The 18,166-nt window shown below is 38.8% G+C and overlaps 1 protein-coding gene across 6 annotated transcripts in view; it reads left to right on the top strand.

Annotated features, from left to right (window-relative positions):
- Nucleotides 1-18,166, top strand: part of ZNF532 (zinc finger protein 532) — a 52,089-nt gene that overhangs the window by 10,417 nt on the left and 23,506 nt on the right. For 5 of the 6 annotated variants that reach the window (XM_088152959.1, XM_007421707.4, XM_088152960.1 and 2 more), the window contains exon 2: nt 12,568-14,933. In XM_088152959.1, the coding sequence (XP_088009085.1) occupies nt 12,594-14,933 (2,340 nt within the window). In that variant the 5' untranslated portion in view covers nt 12,568-12,593. The remainder of the gene's footprint in view (nt 1-12,567; nt 14,934-18,166) is intronic. The other variant, XM_088152963.1, reaches the window with a different exon arrangement.

The following is an 18,166-nucleotide window of genomic DNA, read 5'->3' as shown; positions in this document are numbered from 1 at the left end:
ATTGTAGCTTCCTTCTTCTCATAGCTGCCAGGGATGATGGGATTGCATTTAGGCACATTATAGGATTTTTCCTTTATAGTAATATTTCTGCTGATATCTTCAAAATGCCTAGGATTGGTATCAGAATTTCAGTGAAGCTTATCAGCCATTGACTACTGCTGTAGTAATACATGATTGTGGTTCAGCATGGAAGAATTTAAGGAGAGTTCTGCTGAATCAAACCAAGATCCAAATTAATTCAGTGTTCACTGAGGTAAGCATTGTGGAGAATTCAATGAGTATTGTGTACATCGTGGAGGATCTAGAACATCCTTCCCCTACTGGATGTCCTCCAGATTTCTACCTAGGAATTCTGGGAATTATTGCTAAAACACATAAGGAGATTGGAGAAGAACTAGAATGACATTCTCAAGATTGAGCCAAGCTAAATTTAATTTTGTGAATTTATTTTATTTACTTAAAATACTTATATTACTGCCTTTCTTGCAGTGCCCCTCCAAGCAGTGCACAGAATTTAAAAAATACATTTAAATGCAACACACATAAAATACAGTAACAATGGGTACACATCAGGTGTTGGTAAGGACCCCTGAGGGGTTACAAGCAACTCAGAGGGAATCATGATTTTTTAAAAAAGAACCTGATTAGGTTTGTAGAAGCAAGGTGGGAGCACTCAGTATTCACTCTGGGCTTTTCTTCTTGCTTTGTCTGCTTCTGTCTGCAGCAGGCAGTTGCACGCCTGCAAAGTTTAATATAAAGATTAAAATGTAATGATTGAAAATAAGTGCTGAATTTATTTTTACCCAACTCTAACACCAATGAAAGCATTTGTTTTATTCATGGGGGCTGGGGAAGTTCCACTTATTCATTTATCTGCTGCCCCTTCATGAAGCCTCAAAAAGCTGAACTGAATAAAATCGTTTTCATCCTGTGTCTAGATTATAGCAAAATTGTGCATGCTCTTTCTAGGGAAAAAGCATTCCAAACAATGGGAGCTGAATAGGGAAGGCATTATTTCTAGATGCATTGAATGTCTGCATTTTATTTTTAGAAATGCAGAGGACAGTCTGATCAACACTGTTGCCATGGGGTGGAGAAAAATATCTAGTTTACCCTGAAGCAGCTGGAAATAGGATGCAGAAAGGTACGATGTGAAGGGACAAACAGAAAGATGAGGAAGGAGACCAGCAGGTAAAAAGACAGACTGGAGATAATGCAGCAGAGAAAGGAAAGGAAGCGAAATATTAGTCAGATATAAGCACGCAATATTAGGATTAGTTTGGTTTTTGCTTAACATAGTGTGTGAACGTGGCCAATAGGCTTGTAAACCATGGTATATAATTTAGTGTTATCTGTGAATTAAGCCCCTGTGGCTTGTTTAACAAGCTGAGATTAAAAAACTATGGCTTAATTTAATATTGATTGCGCAGCTTGGTCAGAGAGCACCAATAGGCAACCTAAGTGTGGAGTATACTTCCATCCATGGTTTGCCTCTATACAAGGGGAAATTCCTGGTTCATTTTGACTGAATAAGACACAGCCCCTTTTTAAGACTCCTTGCCTCTGTCTTTAACAGCTTTGCGTACAGTGCTAATTCAGAAACCAAGTTATCTAATCCCAACACTTGAGCAAATATATTATAAGCTCCAGCAACTGGAGAGAAGATACTGAGAAGGAAAGGGGAAAATGCTAGTTAAATTTGCTTTTATTGTTTTCATTAAATATGTATTTCTTTAGTTTAAACTTCTGCTGGTTTGTGGTTTTGATAGACAATACTGTTACTATTATGATGAGGGTTCTTGATATTTTCTTTTTTCTCCGGAACTGTTCATTGGGTTGATTTGTTCAGCAGTCAGGAAGCAAACTGAAGCAATCCTGCTTCATTTGTTGGGCTGAAAGTAAGTAAGGTGTGGGATCAATCTGTCAAATTCAAGATTGGTAAGGCTTTGCCAGACACACAAAAAATCACATCCCTTAGCTCTTCATGGACATACTAACATATGCATTTGAGATGAAATAGATCAATCAACAAGGAATGAAATACATTTGTCAGCTATCTGACTAGTAAAATAACTCACTTTTGAAGTGACTTGCAAAAGGAAGACCAAAAACCTTTGTAACTCTCAGTCTTCCTTAATCTGGTATCTGCAGGTGGTTTGGACTATATTTTACAGATCCCCACCCAGAATACCCTTTGGGAACTGTATCATCACAAATAGAGGGCACCTGGTTGGATGAGACTCCCCTCCCCAAAAAGCTTTAGAGTCCAGGTATTCACAGACAACATATCTATTCTAACCATTTCCCCCCCCATGATGGCCAACTCATGGTGGTCCTGCTGAATGTTCTCCAGTAATTGTATCCAATTTCAGGCTCATATTGTCTCTGGTGGGAAGGGTCATATGTAGCTGTCATTAGCAGCCGTTGATAGTGTTATCCTAGTGTAATCTCGTTTCAGATGTCTACATAATTTCAACGTGGTTATAGCTCCATGCCATCTGGAATTCTGCAGTCTCTAGCAGATATCTGTTTCATTGCTTAACGTTTTTAAAGTGAAGAATTTAATCTGGTACCTTCCACTGACTAAATTTTAATTCTACCATTCAACTTCTTGACTTGTGGAGTTGGGAACATCATTGAGAGACTGCTGATGGAAGAGATGTTGAAAACCTAGCAGCAAGAGTGGTGTGTTGGGCAGAGGACATTGATCAGATAACTGAAGGGGAAATAGAAATGCCTTATGAGCTGCTTGGTTATCTCATCTATCAAGAACATGAAGACCAAGGATAGAGAGGAGGAACATGTGTATGCTCAGCTTCTCCAGCCCAGTACTTCTAGATGTATTGAATTTACTGAACTCCCATAATCCCATATCAAAATTAAGGGAGTTGAAGTGTAATATTTAGAGTGCATTAAGGTTGGGGGGGATGAACTAGCCATACAAATCCACCACAGTGAGAAAAACACTTGCAGCTATCTTTGCAGCTTTTTGAAACGGACTTCCACAGGATCCAGTGCTTTTATCAAAATGACAAAAGCAGCATTTTACCATTGCAGTACAAGCTCTGTCCCTTTTGTACATGCTTGTGGTATTATGATGGCTGTGCAAAAGGAGTGTGGCCTGCATCCTGATGATCTGGATGTTGCTTCTGTCATTTGACAGCTCCTCCTACAGATGCAGAATAAATATGGTTATAATACCACAATAAATCCTGACATCTTTTGATTAGGTTCATAACCCAGTTAGGAAACTCAACCACTTTAAGAAATGAGATAACATTTCAAAAAGGTGGATTTAAACACTGTTTTGACATTGACTGTTGCTCACCCAGGAGCCCATAGATAGATTATCTTTGGCTTAGAAATGTTTCCTTATGTCCAGCCATTCTCAACCTCTTAGTGTGTTGAAACTCTGATTCTCAGAATGGGTGAAGATGCTGAAGATGAAACCAGGGTAGGAGACACTCCTTCCCTTAAGATCTCAGAATATTTAGAAAACACAAATACTATTTTGAAGGAGGCTCAACCATCGGAAATAATAATACCACTCTGTTCTGTGTTGGTCAAACTCTACTTCAAGAAGTACATTAAGATTTGATAGATCATCACATTTTAAGAAAGATTCAGAGAAACTGGAACAGATATAGATAGAGAAGAGCAGCGAGGATGATCAGGGAGAGATTGAGGGAAATGGGTATGATAAAAGACTGGGGAGCGTGATTGCAAAGCACTTTTCAAGAACCTGAAGGGGTATCACACAAAAGAAAACCAAAATCCCTCCTCTGTTGTTCTATAGTGCAGAACACAGATTAAGTTACAGGATGAGATTCATTCGGTTAAATGTTAAGAAAAGCTTCTTAATGGTAAGAGCACGTTGACAATAGAACTACTTGACCTCTCTGTGGCTTATGATACCATTGTCCATGGTATTCTTCTGGTTCAGCTCAGAAGATTGGGGGTGGGTGGCACGGTGTTGTGCTGGTTCACTTCTTTTCTCTGGGGCCGATTCCAGTTGGTGGTGGTTGGGGAAGAGAGATCCCACCCTTGGCCCCTACTATGTGGGGTGCCTCAGGGCTCAGTACTCCCTTTTCCTATTTAACATCTACATGAGGCTGCTGGGTGAGCTTATCTGTTGGCCTGGGGTGAAGTATCAGTATGCTGATGATACCCAATTATACATCTCTGCCCCTGGCAAATTAAGTGATGTCTTATTCTGGTGGCTGGAGGCTGTGAGGATCTGGATGGGGAACAGCAGGCTTCAGCTGAACCCTGGCAAGACTGAGTGGCTTTGGGTTTGGGGGCCTTCCAGTACTAGGACTGTACCATCTTCGGTACTGGATGGGGTGGCACTGCCCCAGACAGATTCGGTATGCAATCTGGGGGTCCTCCTGGACTCACAACTCCTGCTTGAAGAGCAGGTGGCAGTTGTGGCTAGAAGGGCCTTTACACAGCTTCATGTTGTGCACCAGTTGTACCCGTTCCTGGATTGGGGGTTCTGCTCACAGTCATTCATGCCCTGGTCACCTCTCGTTTGGACTTCTGTAATATGCTCTACATGGGGCTGCCCTTGAAGAGTATCTGGAAGCTTCAGCTGGTGCAAAATGCAGCTGTGCAGGCAGTTATGTGTGGCCCTAGAAGGGTACACATTACACCTCTGCTCTGCAAGCTGCATCGGTTGCCAGTTTGCTTCTGGGTTCAGTTCAAGGTGGTGGTTTTGACCTTTAAAGCCCCTCATGGCATGGGGCTGAGTTATTTGTGGAACAGCCTCTCCCTGATTACATCTGCCTGTCCCATCAGGTTTGGCAGAGCAGGCACACTGCGGGTCCCATCTGTCAGGGAATTACATTTGGTGGGTCCCAGGTGGTGGGCCTTCTCTGCCATGGTGCCCACCTTGTGGAATCTTCTCCCCCCAGAAGTGAGGCCAGTTCCATCCCTCTTAACATTCCACCAGTGCCTAAAGACCTGGCTGTGTGATCAGGCCTGGGGCTCCCAGGGGACTGGGGAGATTTTGCGATGGCTCCATTACTGTGGTTAACATATCCTCTCTTGTTCCATGTGCTTTTTTATAGTTCTTATACTTTTAATAATGGCGTTTTATATCTTTTTATAGGTTTTCTTTTTAATTGAGTGTTGTATGCCGCCCAGAGTCACTTTTTTGTGAGATGTACAAATGTGGATGGATGGATGGATGGATGGATGGATGGATGGATGGATGGATGGATGGATGGATGGAATAATATAATTGTTGAGGGAGTTGACAGGGTTCTTTCCATAGGACATTTTTAAGCAGGGGTTGGACAGCCATCCATTGCAGATTCTTTGATTTGAATTTCTGTCCTGAGCAGAGGGCTGGCTCCTTCCAACATTATGATTCTAGTGTTCTAACTTAAACCTCATGGTTATTGCTTAAGAATTGTATTGCAAAGCCAGCCTTAGATGTCTAGTTAAGGTATGATGTATTAGCTGATATGAAAGTAATTATGTACCACATTTACATGAAATGTGTCCTGCTGTTCATCATAAAACTGATGGCGTATATTGCTTCAATATGCTATGGAAAACAATAGATAAAAAGGTTGCAAATGATCATCAAATCATAGAGTTGGAACAGGCTATTTAGGGCATCAAATCCAACCCCCTGCTTAGTGCTGATTTCCAAATTAAAGCATCCCTCACAGATATCTATCCATAAGAATGAATGTTCAGTTTACTAGATCATAGTTGGTTAATTCATCCCCTTTGAAAATTAAAGCAATTTCAAGTCCGTTATTCATTTTGCAAACGTTTTTGAATGACTTAGTTGTCTTTGGTTTAAAAAAATTAAAATCTTTTTTCTAAAAGAGTTCATTTTTTTCTATTATGCTGCACCAGTATATAATAAATTAATTCCTGTAACTAACTTCCAGATTTTCTGTTGAAGAGTACTGAAAAACTAAAGTACATATTTTCTTTGGATCAGTAGCACTGGCTGAAAAATTAACACAATGGCAAAGATTTTTGAAGAAATTTACTATTAAGGATACCTTAATACCATTTCTTAGCTATATTAGTAAAAAAAAAAAAAAAATCCTTCATCTCTACAAATGTCATTCTAAGTATTAAAGAAGCATATTAATGTTCCCTTAAGAGAAAATGGTTTTTGCTTTTAAGTATTTTTTAAATACAGAATTGGAAAGTGTAGTTTAGACCATCAAGTCTAACGCCTTCACAAGCCTTGCTATTCTGTTACTTTTAAAAATAATAATTAAAATGGCACAAGAAACATATCAAAAAAATTATTACAAAATACTTGCTTAGTTTTTCAGTGAAAGCCAAATATTCTTTTCCTGTGCTTATATTTCTCTGCCGTGGTTTACATTTGTGAAAAACCACAAATAATTATTTTAAGGGGAAGAAGGTGCTCCCCAAGGTATATTTTGGATGCTGAAATCAAAGCTCCCAGCAACAGTTCTGTTTAATTTCAATTTATCATATAATACGTTCTCCATTTATTTTCTTCACATTTTTTCCTGTTAAGCAGTGCAATTAATCTGAGCCATAGATATTTCTGAAGCCAGGTTTACACACTCACTTAAGTCATAGTTTATTTTAACTATGATTGTATGAATAAGCTAAAGTGGCTGAATTCACACAATGCGCTAAACCAAAACCAAACAAACCTCATTCTGGTTTAGTGTGTTATGTGAATTCAGCTATATGTCCAGTTGCATATTTTCCAGTCTTCTTTTACGAGCAAAACAATTCCAATTCTGTAGCATTTCAAAAGATGTATTGTTATGACATATACAGTACTCTCTTGTCAAGATTCCCAACTGAAAGCATTAAATGAGGATAAACCAAGACTTGGGAATTAGTGCTGTATTGCAGGATCTTCCAACTTCTTAACATGAAGTAGCATTCAGCTGCCAGGCCCTGATTTTTAGTTCCATGACAGTGTCAGATGTATCATCTGTACATGTTCAGTAGCACCCCCTTCTTTCAGGTTAAAAATGAAAATTGGCAAGTGGCTGTATACAGGTAGTCCTCAACTTACAACCACAATAGGGACTAGAAAATTTGTCATTAAGCAGTGTGGTCATTAAGTGAGGCATCACAGAACCGCACCTGATTTTATGACTTTTTTGCAGCAGTCATTAAGCGAATCACCATGGTCATTAAGTGAATCACGTGATTCCCCATTGATTTTGCTTGTCGGAAGCTGGCTGGGAAGATTGCAAATCATGATCACGTAATCATGATCATCGTAAATACATGCCAGTTGCCAAGCACCCAAATTTTGATCATGTGTCCTTGGGGACACTGCAACAGTCATAAGTGCAAGGACCAGTTGTAAGTCACTTTTTTCAGTGGCATCGTAGCTTTGAATGGTCACTAAACAAATGGTCATAAGTTGAGGACTACCTGTATAAGTAAGACAACATGGTAGTCATAACATTTATAATAAAGCTATAAATGCATGTAAACCTGAATTTTGTACCCCGAACAGTCTACACAGTAACATATGTTTTATGAATCCCACTGTTTGGGTTCTTTGCTAGTTACAAAAAATAGGAGACTGGTAGCATCTTTTCCGACTAACACATTTTATTAAAAGGCATAAGCATTTGTAGCTGCAGCTCCCTTCATCAGAGGAACAGAGTGGTGAGACTAATGTAGGATTTAAATTGGGATGAAGTGTGGAGAGGGGAACAAGGAGACGACAGGTTGGTGATGCAGATGCAGGCTACATGTGGGACAGATCACAAGTACCTTATCAATTAACAACTGTAGCCTGTTAAAAACCCATTGTGTCAGTTGAGACTTTTCGAGATTGCCTGAAACGTTCTGAGGTTCAGCAACCTCTCGCTCAATGGTGCTGTTAAAAGTCTCATTTTTTTCCAAAATGGTCACTTTGAGGTCTGCAACACAGTGTTCTGGGAGATTGGAATGCTCTGATATTCCTTTATTGTTATTTGTTACAATAAGACTGTATAACTTGACTTTTTCTGATTAGTTTTTCTGACCACAGCAATTTGTCAGAAAGCTACTCTGTCATGCCCTCTGGAGCGAGTTGCTCTCCGCTATCCCTTTGTAAACTTTGTCTTTTTCCTGGTGAGGTGGGCACACTTCCAAACAAACCATTTTTATTCTCTAAAAATATTTTAATTTCATGGGCTCAGAGGCATTCTTGTAAATAAGGCTTCTACAGAATTGTACGTGCCTGTTTAGCATGCTGGCTTCCTGTTTATTTAAAAAAAGGGAATTAATTTATTTTGAAAAAAAGAGAAAAAGGAGGTGGGGCAAGGAGACTGGCAGGCACCAAGCGGAGTGACAGGGGAGCACATTGGCACCCTGGATGCCACATGAAGGAAATCCCAGATTTCTTATTTTCAAAGGGTGTTTCTTTAAAGACAAGAGAAAAACAGTGGTTGAAATTGACCATTGTGTTCATTTTGAAGGATACTTAAAAATAGAGTGCATGTGTGTGGAACTGCAGAATGACCCTCTTATGCATTGAAGCGACCAAGAATCTTTATAAGCAAATCCTGCATACTTTGAGTAAGATGTATTGCTCTGTTCTGTGGCATATTTCCTATTTTGTAAGCCCAGAGAACGCTGGGGAGGGGAAATGCTTGCAGAAGGCATGAGGCTTTGCAAATGGAAATGCATGGAGTCTCCCGAGGCTCTAAATTAAAAACAAATAATTATGATTAAAATTTTAAAAAAATCTTTGAAATGTCATGAGGTGGCCACCTAGTCTCTGTAGTCTTTTGTAAGATCTTGTGAGATATTGGCTGTTTTTAATTTAATATCTATTTAATGTAAACCAAAACAAAACTAAAACTATTTTGGATTGTGATATTGCACTAAGTCCCCCAGAGATGTCCACTATTTGCTGCTGAATACTGCAGAAGGAAGAAGAGCATCCTCAGAGGATCATTTTGTTTTTCTAAGAATAGTTCCTACTCTGTTCCAGTTGCTTATTTTCAGGTCTGTATCTGCTGAAAATTTGCATTGCTGGTTGTTTCTTGCCTTCTTCACCAACCTTTTCTTTAACAATCATAGCAGAAGAGTAGGAGAACATTGGGTGATTGCAAAGTTATCTCCATATCATCTGGACCTTCAAAAATTCCATAAAGGAAGCAGGGCAATTGTACCATAAAATCTCACATGGAAATGATCTTACTGATGGCCAGGAACCTAGACTGTGTTGCGCCAGCTGAGAACAATGTAAGAAAAGTCTGGTAGGGCTTAATGCACAAGATAAGAAGCCATCCTATACTGAACTCCCATGGTTTCTTACACAGAAATCAATTCCACTGGAATTAATGGTGCATATTTCCACATGTTGGGAGGATGGGGCCACCAAGCAAATGAGGTTGCTTAAGGCCTGTTGCCTAAGCAACTATCATTTGCCAGTGTGAGAAGGCTTCCGTCTTTGCCGCAGCAAGTTGTAAAAGAAATAATTGAGGAGGAATTGTAGAAATAGATACATACAATTGTTTACTTCTCTCTGTCTTGATTGAATATATTGATGCAATCACTTGGGAATTTTGTTTGGGAAAATATTTTGTACATAACTTGTATATGGCCACAGCACATCTGTGAGGTGTGAGATCTTAACCCACTGATACTGTATTTGAGAGACAAGGATTGTTCACTGTTCTGTTGAACTTTGTATGGATTAGATTCTGTCTGTTCAGACTTCAGTTTAATTTGGCATTCCTTTAGTGGAGGTGTTAGCTGAGCTTAGAGTGCAGATGGTATGGGGTCCATCTGGAACCTTCATTTTAAAAAATATCCAATGAATATGTGGATTAATTGAGTAAAAGAGATCCCCCCCTTTTTTTTTAACTGTGAGAGTATGGAGTGAAAGGTCATACGTTACAACCAGTGGTAGAACTCACTGATTCCCTTCCCTGAGTTTGGGCATTTAGAGCATCTGATTCTACATTGCTTAACAATAGAGTTGGGGGTTAGTATCCAAAGGTGTTGTGAGATCTGGACATTGTACAGTGTTTTGGAATTGTTTCAAAACAAGTGATTCATGAACATAGTACATGCCTGAAACTCTTTAAATGAGTTGGGATCAGATCGGTGCCCTTCGCAGCCGTGGGTAGAATGTTTGGAATTGAATCCAGAGGTGCTGCACAGCCTTAATATACACACATGCAAATGACTAGCATGTGGGTATATAAAAGGATTTTATTTGATAGGTTATTTTATCTTTTTGGCATTTATACTGAGATCATGCTTCAGCAAATGTAATTATGATAATCTACGTTTTGCAATAATATTTGAGGAGAATAAGTTACATACCCACTGCTGGAACACAGCTAAGTGGAGTCTTTTTCAGTTTTTCAAGATTACCAACTGTTTTTGTCAGTTTACCTAATTTGGAGAGAGCAAAATGCAATAAAAAGGCAGAAATATTGCAGGAAATATTTTTGTTCTTAGATATTGTAATGGAGAATTTGGAGAAAGCAAGAAGGGGCGGTGGATAAATAGTGGCTCATAATTTGCTGTTAACAGAATTTTTGAGTCACCGGGTATGTAAACTGTTCACTCGATTCCAACTTTTCATTTTGCCTGTGATATTCAGATGTTTACATCTCAGATTTAAATAGGTTGCTCAACTGATTTTGCCAAGCCAAGTTTAAAATTACACTGATTTACTAGCAACTTGTTTGCCCACAGTAGGTGCTTTCAGATATCATAATAAACTGTGATTTATAAAGATGAAAGAGAGGAGATAATCTGATTGTTCATATTTCCCCCCTGCTCCCTGCCTGCTATTTTTGCTTCTAGTTTAATTTAGCATTATATTGAACCTTATGATTTAGATGAATTGTGATTAGTTTGAAACAAAGTCTTTTTTCATTTAAAAAAATAGATGCAAAAGTTAAAATGTGCCTGAAGTTTTAGAGGAGGATGTTTTGAGGGGCCAGTATTTTCCTTGATTTGTTCCCATCACCAAACCATGGTTTACAGCAGAGATTAGCAACTAGAGGCACTCACAGTACATGGTCATGTCTGTGGAACCCCCAAATTAAATATAAACTATTTTTAACAGCCAGAGCAGGAAAATGTTACAAATTTCAGGCAAAAAGATCCAAGTTCACAAGAATTTGGGTGTGAATGCATGAGATTCCATGCATTGCCAAAATCTCACAATATTTACAAGATCTTGTAAGAGTTTCACCATTTTTAGTATTTTGGCACTCATACCTATATTTGCCAACTCCTGGTTTACAGTGATAGTCAGGTACTGGAGTTATCTCCTTGGCATGGTTTAAAAATGTTTTGTGTGTGACGAAACAATGCAGATATGCAGAATGTTCCATCATTTAATATTTTTACTCCAAAAAAAGTTCTGTTCTGACTTTGGAATGAGTTATTCCAAGTATTGCAGAAGTGGTCTTCTGTATCTCAAAATCAACCCATTCAGGGGTCAGAAACTTTGTGGAACACTCAGAATGGTTTGTTCCAAGGTTGGAATAGTCCATTCTAAGATTGGAACATTCCATGACATTTTACACGTCTCTGTTTAATGCATTGCTACCACTACCTTATGCTGATGCTGACTTTTGAAAATGGCCATATAATCCTAAAATTAAATTAGAATTGGATTTACTGGGCTTGTTTACATGTGCATTTATTAAGTTATTTTGACTAAACGTCTTGCTTAACTGGCTAGCTAGCTACCTACATTTTATTTTTAAGTTGTCAGCCTGGAGAATTGTATATTCTTCAATGTGGATGTATTGACATAATTAGGGTGCATCCATATTTAAACATAATTCCCATATTTGTAGCATAGATAGAATTTGGTACATACAAATTAATCCCTTTTTCCCCTTCATCTGACAGGGGAAAATCCTTCAAAAATTCCTGTTCCATTGCTGGAACATACTTACACTGTCATTCTTTCTTCTGTGTTCAGAATTGGACCCTGAATATACTTCTTTATAAATCTTATTCTAATTTCAATTTCTGATCAAGAATTTTTTTCCTGAAGCTTTTTTCCTAAACAGATGAGACATTACAATTATGATTATTCCATGAATATTTTCTTGTCTCCTATCCCTAGAGAGGGGCACAGATTTCTTTTTAATGTTAGGGTGTTGAACAAATTGAGCTAAGATGCACTGAGTTTGAGTTAAATGTTTCAGTGGAACTTTTGTGATGCTGTTTTAAAATATTAAGCTTAGTAAAGAACATGGATAAGAATTTTTCAATGAAATGCATAATATTATTCAGATACTCTATGCTAATTATCTTTTTAATGTAATGTAGTGAACTCTCATTAAATAGGGCTGAAATTACTAGTTTTGATCATTTTGATGATATAGTGCTGATATGTTTTATGTGTACATTGTATTAAATATTTCTGCTATGATTGGTTAAAATTGTAACCATTTCCATACTTGGGAATTTTCAACATAATTAGAGAGGTTAGACTGTTCACTGGTGGATTGGTAAAATTAGTGGGAAAAAAAGCCACATAAGCTTTGTTTCCATTGATAGGTTTAAAAAGTGTGTTAAAAAACATAGTACTGATATGAAGCATTTCTTTTTGTTTTCTAGATTGACTTCTAAAAACTAACGTGACCATGGGAGATATGAAGACTCCAGACTTTGATGACCTGCTTGCAGCATTTGACATACCAGATATGGTTGACCCAAAAGCTGCTATTGAGTCTGGACATGATGACCATGAAAGCCACATAAAGCAGAACGTACATCCTGATGATGATTCCCATGCACCATCATCATCTGACGTTGGTGTAAGTGTCATTGTGAAAAATGTGCGGACAATTGATTCCTCTGAAGGAGTGGAGAAAGACAGCCACCATTCCACAGGCAATGGGTTACACAATGGTTTTTTAACAGTATCAGCTCTAGAAGGTTATAATAAAGAGGAAGGAAAATCACTCAAAGATGAGGGTTCAGTCTCAGAAAATACGCTGAAAGAGTCTGCCTTTAACCAATTTAGTCCTATCTCAAGTGCTGAAGAGTTTGACGATGATGAAAAAATTGAGGTTGATGACCCTCCGGATAAAGAAGACATACGTGGAAACTTCAGAACAAATGTATTAACAAGGTCTGTATCCCAGCAGGACTATGAGAAGTTAAAAGTACTTGGAGGAGAAAACTTGATTAAACACGGAGTTGCAGGTTCAAGTAATTCTGATAAAACCAAGGTTGCTAAAAGAGACTCAGAAACAAATGCATCACCTTTAGGTCTCTATGAACCCTTTAAAGCTAGAAAGATAGATGATAAGCTGCTTAAAGAAAATTCTGAAAAACTACTTGAAAACAGAGCAGTTGATGGGAAAATAAATACAGAGAAAGGAGAAGCAAACCTTATCAGTCATTCACAGGCTAAAGCAAAATCATCAGCAAAACTCTCTTCCTGTATTGCTGCAATTGCAGCTCTTAGTGCTAAGAAAGCAGCAACAGACACTGGTAAAGACCCACAGTCCAATTCAAGAGAGCCTTCTCCCTTGCAGAAAGATACCAATGAAAGTCCCCGCGTCATTGACAAATCACCTGAATCTCAAAGTCTTATTGACTGTGCAAAAAAACCCTCTGTCAAACAGCCTGATAGTCCCAGGAGTATATCGAGTGAGAACAGCAGCAAAGGTTCTCCACCATCTCCTGCAGGCTCAACACCAGCAATTCCAAAAGTGCGTATCAAAACCATCAAGACGTCGTCAGGGGAAATCAAGAGAACGGTTACACGTGTGTTGCCTGAAGTTGATTTGGACAGTGGTAGGAAACCAGAGCAAGCAGCTTCCATGGTGGCTTCTGTGACATCATTGCTTTCTTCCCCAACTTCTGCTGCAGTTCTTTCCTCTCCCCCTAGAGCACCTCTACAATCAACAGTGGTCACCAATGCTGTTGCTTCTGCAGAACTCACTCCCAAACAAGTCACTATTAAGCCTGTTGCAACTGCTTTTCTTCCTGTATCGGCTGTGAAGACAGCAGGATCACAGGTTATCAATTTGAAACTTGCAAACAACACTACGGTGAAAGCCACCGTCATATCTGCTGCTTCGGTGCAAAGTGCCAGCAGTGCCATCATCAAAGCCGCCAATGCTATACAGCAGCAAACAGTTGTGGTGCCTGCCTCAAGCCTTGCCAGTGCAAAACTTGTGCCAAAGACAGTCCATCTTGCCAACCTTAATCTACTGCCTCAAAGTGCTCAGACCACCTCTGAACTCCGCCAAGTGCTCACTAAACCTCAGCAACAGATCAAGCAGGCAATAATTTCTGCAGCAGCTTCTCAGCCTTCGAAAAAAGTATCTCGGGTTCAGGTGGTGTCATCTTTACAGAGCTCTGTCGTCGAAGCTTTCAACAAGGTGCTCAGCAGTGTTAACCCCGTCCCAGTTTACATCCCAAATCTCAGTCCTCCTGTAAGTGCAGGCATCACTTTACCCACACGTGGTTATAAATGTTTGGAATGTGGTGACTCATTCGCCCTTGAAAAAAGTCTGACACAACACTACGATAGGAGGAGTGTGCGGATCGAGGTCACTTGTAACCACTGCACAAAAAACCTTGTTTTCTATAACAAATGCAGCCTTCTTTCTCATGCTCGTGGTCATAAAGAGAAAGGGGTGGTAATGCAGTGTTCTCATTTGATTTTGAAACCAGTTCCAGCAGATCAGATGATAGCTTCTCCCACAAGCAATAGTTCTGTTACGTCATCCATTCTTCAGAATCCCACTGGAGTGGGCACCCATACAATAACAAAGATACAGTCTGGCATAACTGGGACAGTCATATCAGCTCCTGCAAGTACTCCTGTTCCACCAGCCATGCCTCTAGATGAAGACTCTTCGAAACTGTGCAGGCACAGCCTGAAGTGTTTGGAATGTAATGAAGTTTTCCAGGATGAAACATCTCTAGCCACACACTTCCAGCAGGCTGCAGACTCAAGTGGACAAGTACAGTATCTTATGTTTACATTCCAGTATTTCTGCAGTGTGCAAAAACCATTTGGATGGGGGCTTTTTCCTAGTGTTCTTTTAAAAATAACTTTTTCCTTTAGGGCAAAGCACTGAAACAATAATTTTAAAATTGGGAGGATATTGTTTGAAAAGTAGTTAGTCCTTTGAAAGAACAAAAGTGGTTTGGAATTCCTGTTTAGCCCTTTATATTTAACCCTTTATTCATTTAGAATATAATTTATATAAGTTATTTATTTAGTTCTATACTGAAAAGTCAGAATAGAGCTGTAATAGTCCAGAAATTAAAGGTGTAGCCAGTTGTAAAACAGTATCATATACATTTCTGCAGCTTAGTGTAGAACTCCCTAATGAAAGTTATAGACTAACCCCATAACTATGGAACTAACCATTTTCCTTGTCTCAGTTTTGTTGGGATCTGGAAATGGAGTGAATTAGACATGCTACAGTTCCCTCCATGCCTTTTTCTACATTTCTACAGATGGTTCTTGTTGCCTCCTAGCAACCATAAAAAAAGATGACAGTGGCGGGAACAAGTGTGTGTGTAAATTACAGGACAGGCCCCATTATATGATTAGTAGATTCACTTCAGCATTCTCCAGCATAATAATCTTAGATGGGCAGGGAACAACAATTCCCAGAATTCCTGACACACATCCGGAAGACACTGTTTTGGGAACAGCTGTGTTAGAGGTTTGCTGGCATGTTCTGTTTTCTTCAGTAGGAGCCACGATTACTGAGCATGCCATGCTGGACATTTTGAACATGGACAAATATTAGGGAAACTGAAATGAAAAGCAAAATGACAACAAATAGTGGAAGACTATTCCTTATTGAGACTTAAATGGTTGCTCTTGTGACCTTTGGTTTTGACAATCAAGAGTTACCTAACACATTTTCTGTTTTTATAAGTGCTTGAATTAATGTTAGCAAATGTTGCTATTTACTTAAGTTGCATAATGCAAGCTGTTTTATGGGAACCTTTCCCAGTTTGTCAGTCAACTGATGCAGCCTTTATTTCTTTTTCCTAGTTAAGCTTTTTCTATAAAGCTTCCTTATTCTGGCCTCTAGTCTTTTCAGCAATATTCTTGCATGAAATCCATGTAACTATGTCTGCTGTGATGTATAGGCCTGTCACAAATTTTTCTGAAGCTGGCTATTAATTGCTGTTGTTTCCTACTATATGGTAGATTTTGTGCTTGGCTCAACATCTCCTGTACTAAATGGCTTTTAATGGAATAGATGGAGGAGCTCCATATCCTTGCCCAGTGTGGACCTTGTATTAAGGGTTTACAGTGGTGGCAACAATACAAATGAAACATCCCAAATGCTAATATATGTTCTTCCAAATAATTAAAGTTTTCCAGTTACAGAAGAACAAAAGTGAAATGAAGCCCAGCTATCTGTCTGTACTTCATTTCCTTGAACCTTCTCTAGCAATTGACTGTCCAAATAAAAATGTTGCACAAAGTCTTAAAAAGAGAAAATACTGTAGACTGTTGGACAGTATATGCACGTGTGGGAAAGAGAGGAAAAGGCCATCCAAGGTACCTTGTATGCCTCAAAGGCATTTGTGTTTCTCCCTGGTGCAAGAAAAAGAACAACGTTCTGTTAGAGATAGCATCTCAGTCTGAATAGTTTTTTCTTTCAGCTTGTGATAGGTGTGGAGGGGTGAGATAGTTCCATTTAAAATAAGTCTTCCTGCAATTTTTCATTGGCATGCCTTGATACCATATAAAATTGCTATCAGGATCATAGAGCGGTGTGCCACTGAGGGAAAACATCTATGAACTGATCAAAACTTACACATAGGATAAGGAGGATAATTTTCTGGAGTGCAGTCTGGTACATCACTGGTGATTATGCTTGCAATCAACAAAATCCTGCCAATAAAACCTTGCTTATGCTTTTCCTTCTAGTAGGATATATAAATACAGATAGTCCTTACTTAACGGTAATTGGGATCAGAATTTCCTTTGCTAAGCAATGCAGTAATAAAGCACGACGTCAAGTGCCTGCACTGCTTAGCAGTGGAAATTCCAGCACTTCCAGTTGTCGTCATTAAGCAAATCACCGTGAGTCGTTAAATGAGGGCATCATGTGGTCGCCATTTGTGACCTCCTGCAGGCTTCCCCATTGACTTTACTTGCAGGAGGCTGGTAAAGAAGGTCACAAATGTCAATCATGTGACCACGGGGACATTGTTACAAACATAAGGACCAGTTGTACGTACCACTCATTCAGCACTATCGTAAGTTCAAATGGTTGCTGAATGAGTGGTCGTTAAGCAAGGACCACCTGTAATATTTTCCCTTTACACTTGTGTAACTTGAGATAGAACTTCTTCCAGATATGTAGTTATTTATCAGTTACCCATCTTCTGCAAGGAATGAATTCCTGATAAAACTGCCACTCCAGAAAGCTAAAAAAGCAAACAGACATGCTAATATCCTGACCAGAAGATTCATCATCTGTGTTGGGCTGATATATGTGCAATTATGACGGGCAGTTGAAAAAAGGATCTCTTAATACATGCAAAGAGGGAGTATAGATCAATTCTACAGGGGAATCTTACACTGGAAGGCTTTTACAACCCTCACTTTCAAATGAAGATACAAAAATTCATCTAGAATTTCAAAGCTTTTGAAGGAGATACTTAGGAGTTATGATATAGTATTCTTTTATTTGCAAACAGAAATACTGGCCCCATGCTATTCAAGATTTTAACAATTATCTTAAGGGCTACTTTGGGCCATGTGAAGCTCTTGAACTTCATTATTCACATCTGAAACTCTGCTTTCCAAGCCACTGCTAACATCATTGGAATGGGAAGTGCACCAGGACAGAGTCTTTTTACTGGTGGTGCCAGAATTGTAAATTGCTTTCTCTGGGCAGAAAAGAAATGCTGCTGATTGTACATGGAAGCTTTTATTTAATTATATTTTGAAAGGTCACTTATGGGCAACCCAGTTTGCATTCCTCATTTTCTTAGTATTGTACTTTATGATTAAAACAAGTTGATAAAGCAATCTAGATTTTAAAAAAAAATTCATTTCAAACATGGGATATGAATAATATCAGTAAATTACCAGATCCTTGCTTATGTTTCTCTGCCTAAAAAAAGGCAAAACAGTAACATCCCAGAGAATATATCAATATAATACTTAATCCCCCAAAGGATAATATACATGTTTCCAATAATTCAGAGGAGA

The sequence above is a fragment of the Python bivittatus genome, unplaced genomic scaffold (assembly GCF_059951505.1).
Source record: "Python bivittatus isolate LINGU-HERP-01145 unplaced genomic scaffold, Pbiv_v1 ctg000570_np1212, whole genome shotgun sequence".
In the NCBI taxonomy this organism is placed as follows: domain Eukaryota; kingdom Metazoa; phylum Chordata; class Lepidosauria; order Squamata; family Pythonidae; genus Python; species Python bivittatus.
The sequence above is the reverse complement of the archived record's forward strand: the minus strand, read 5'-3'. Positions and strand labels throughout refer to the sequence as shown.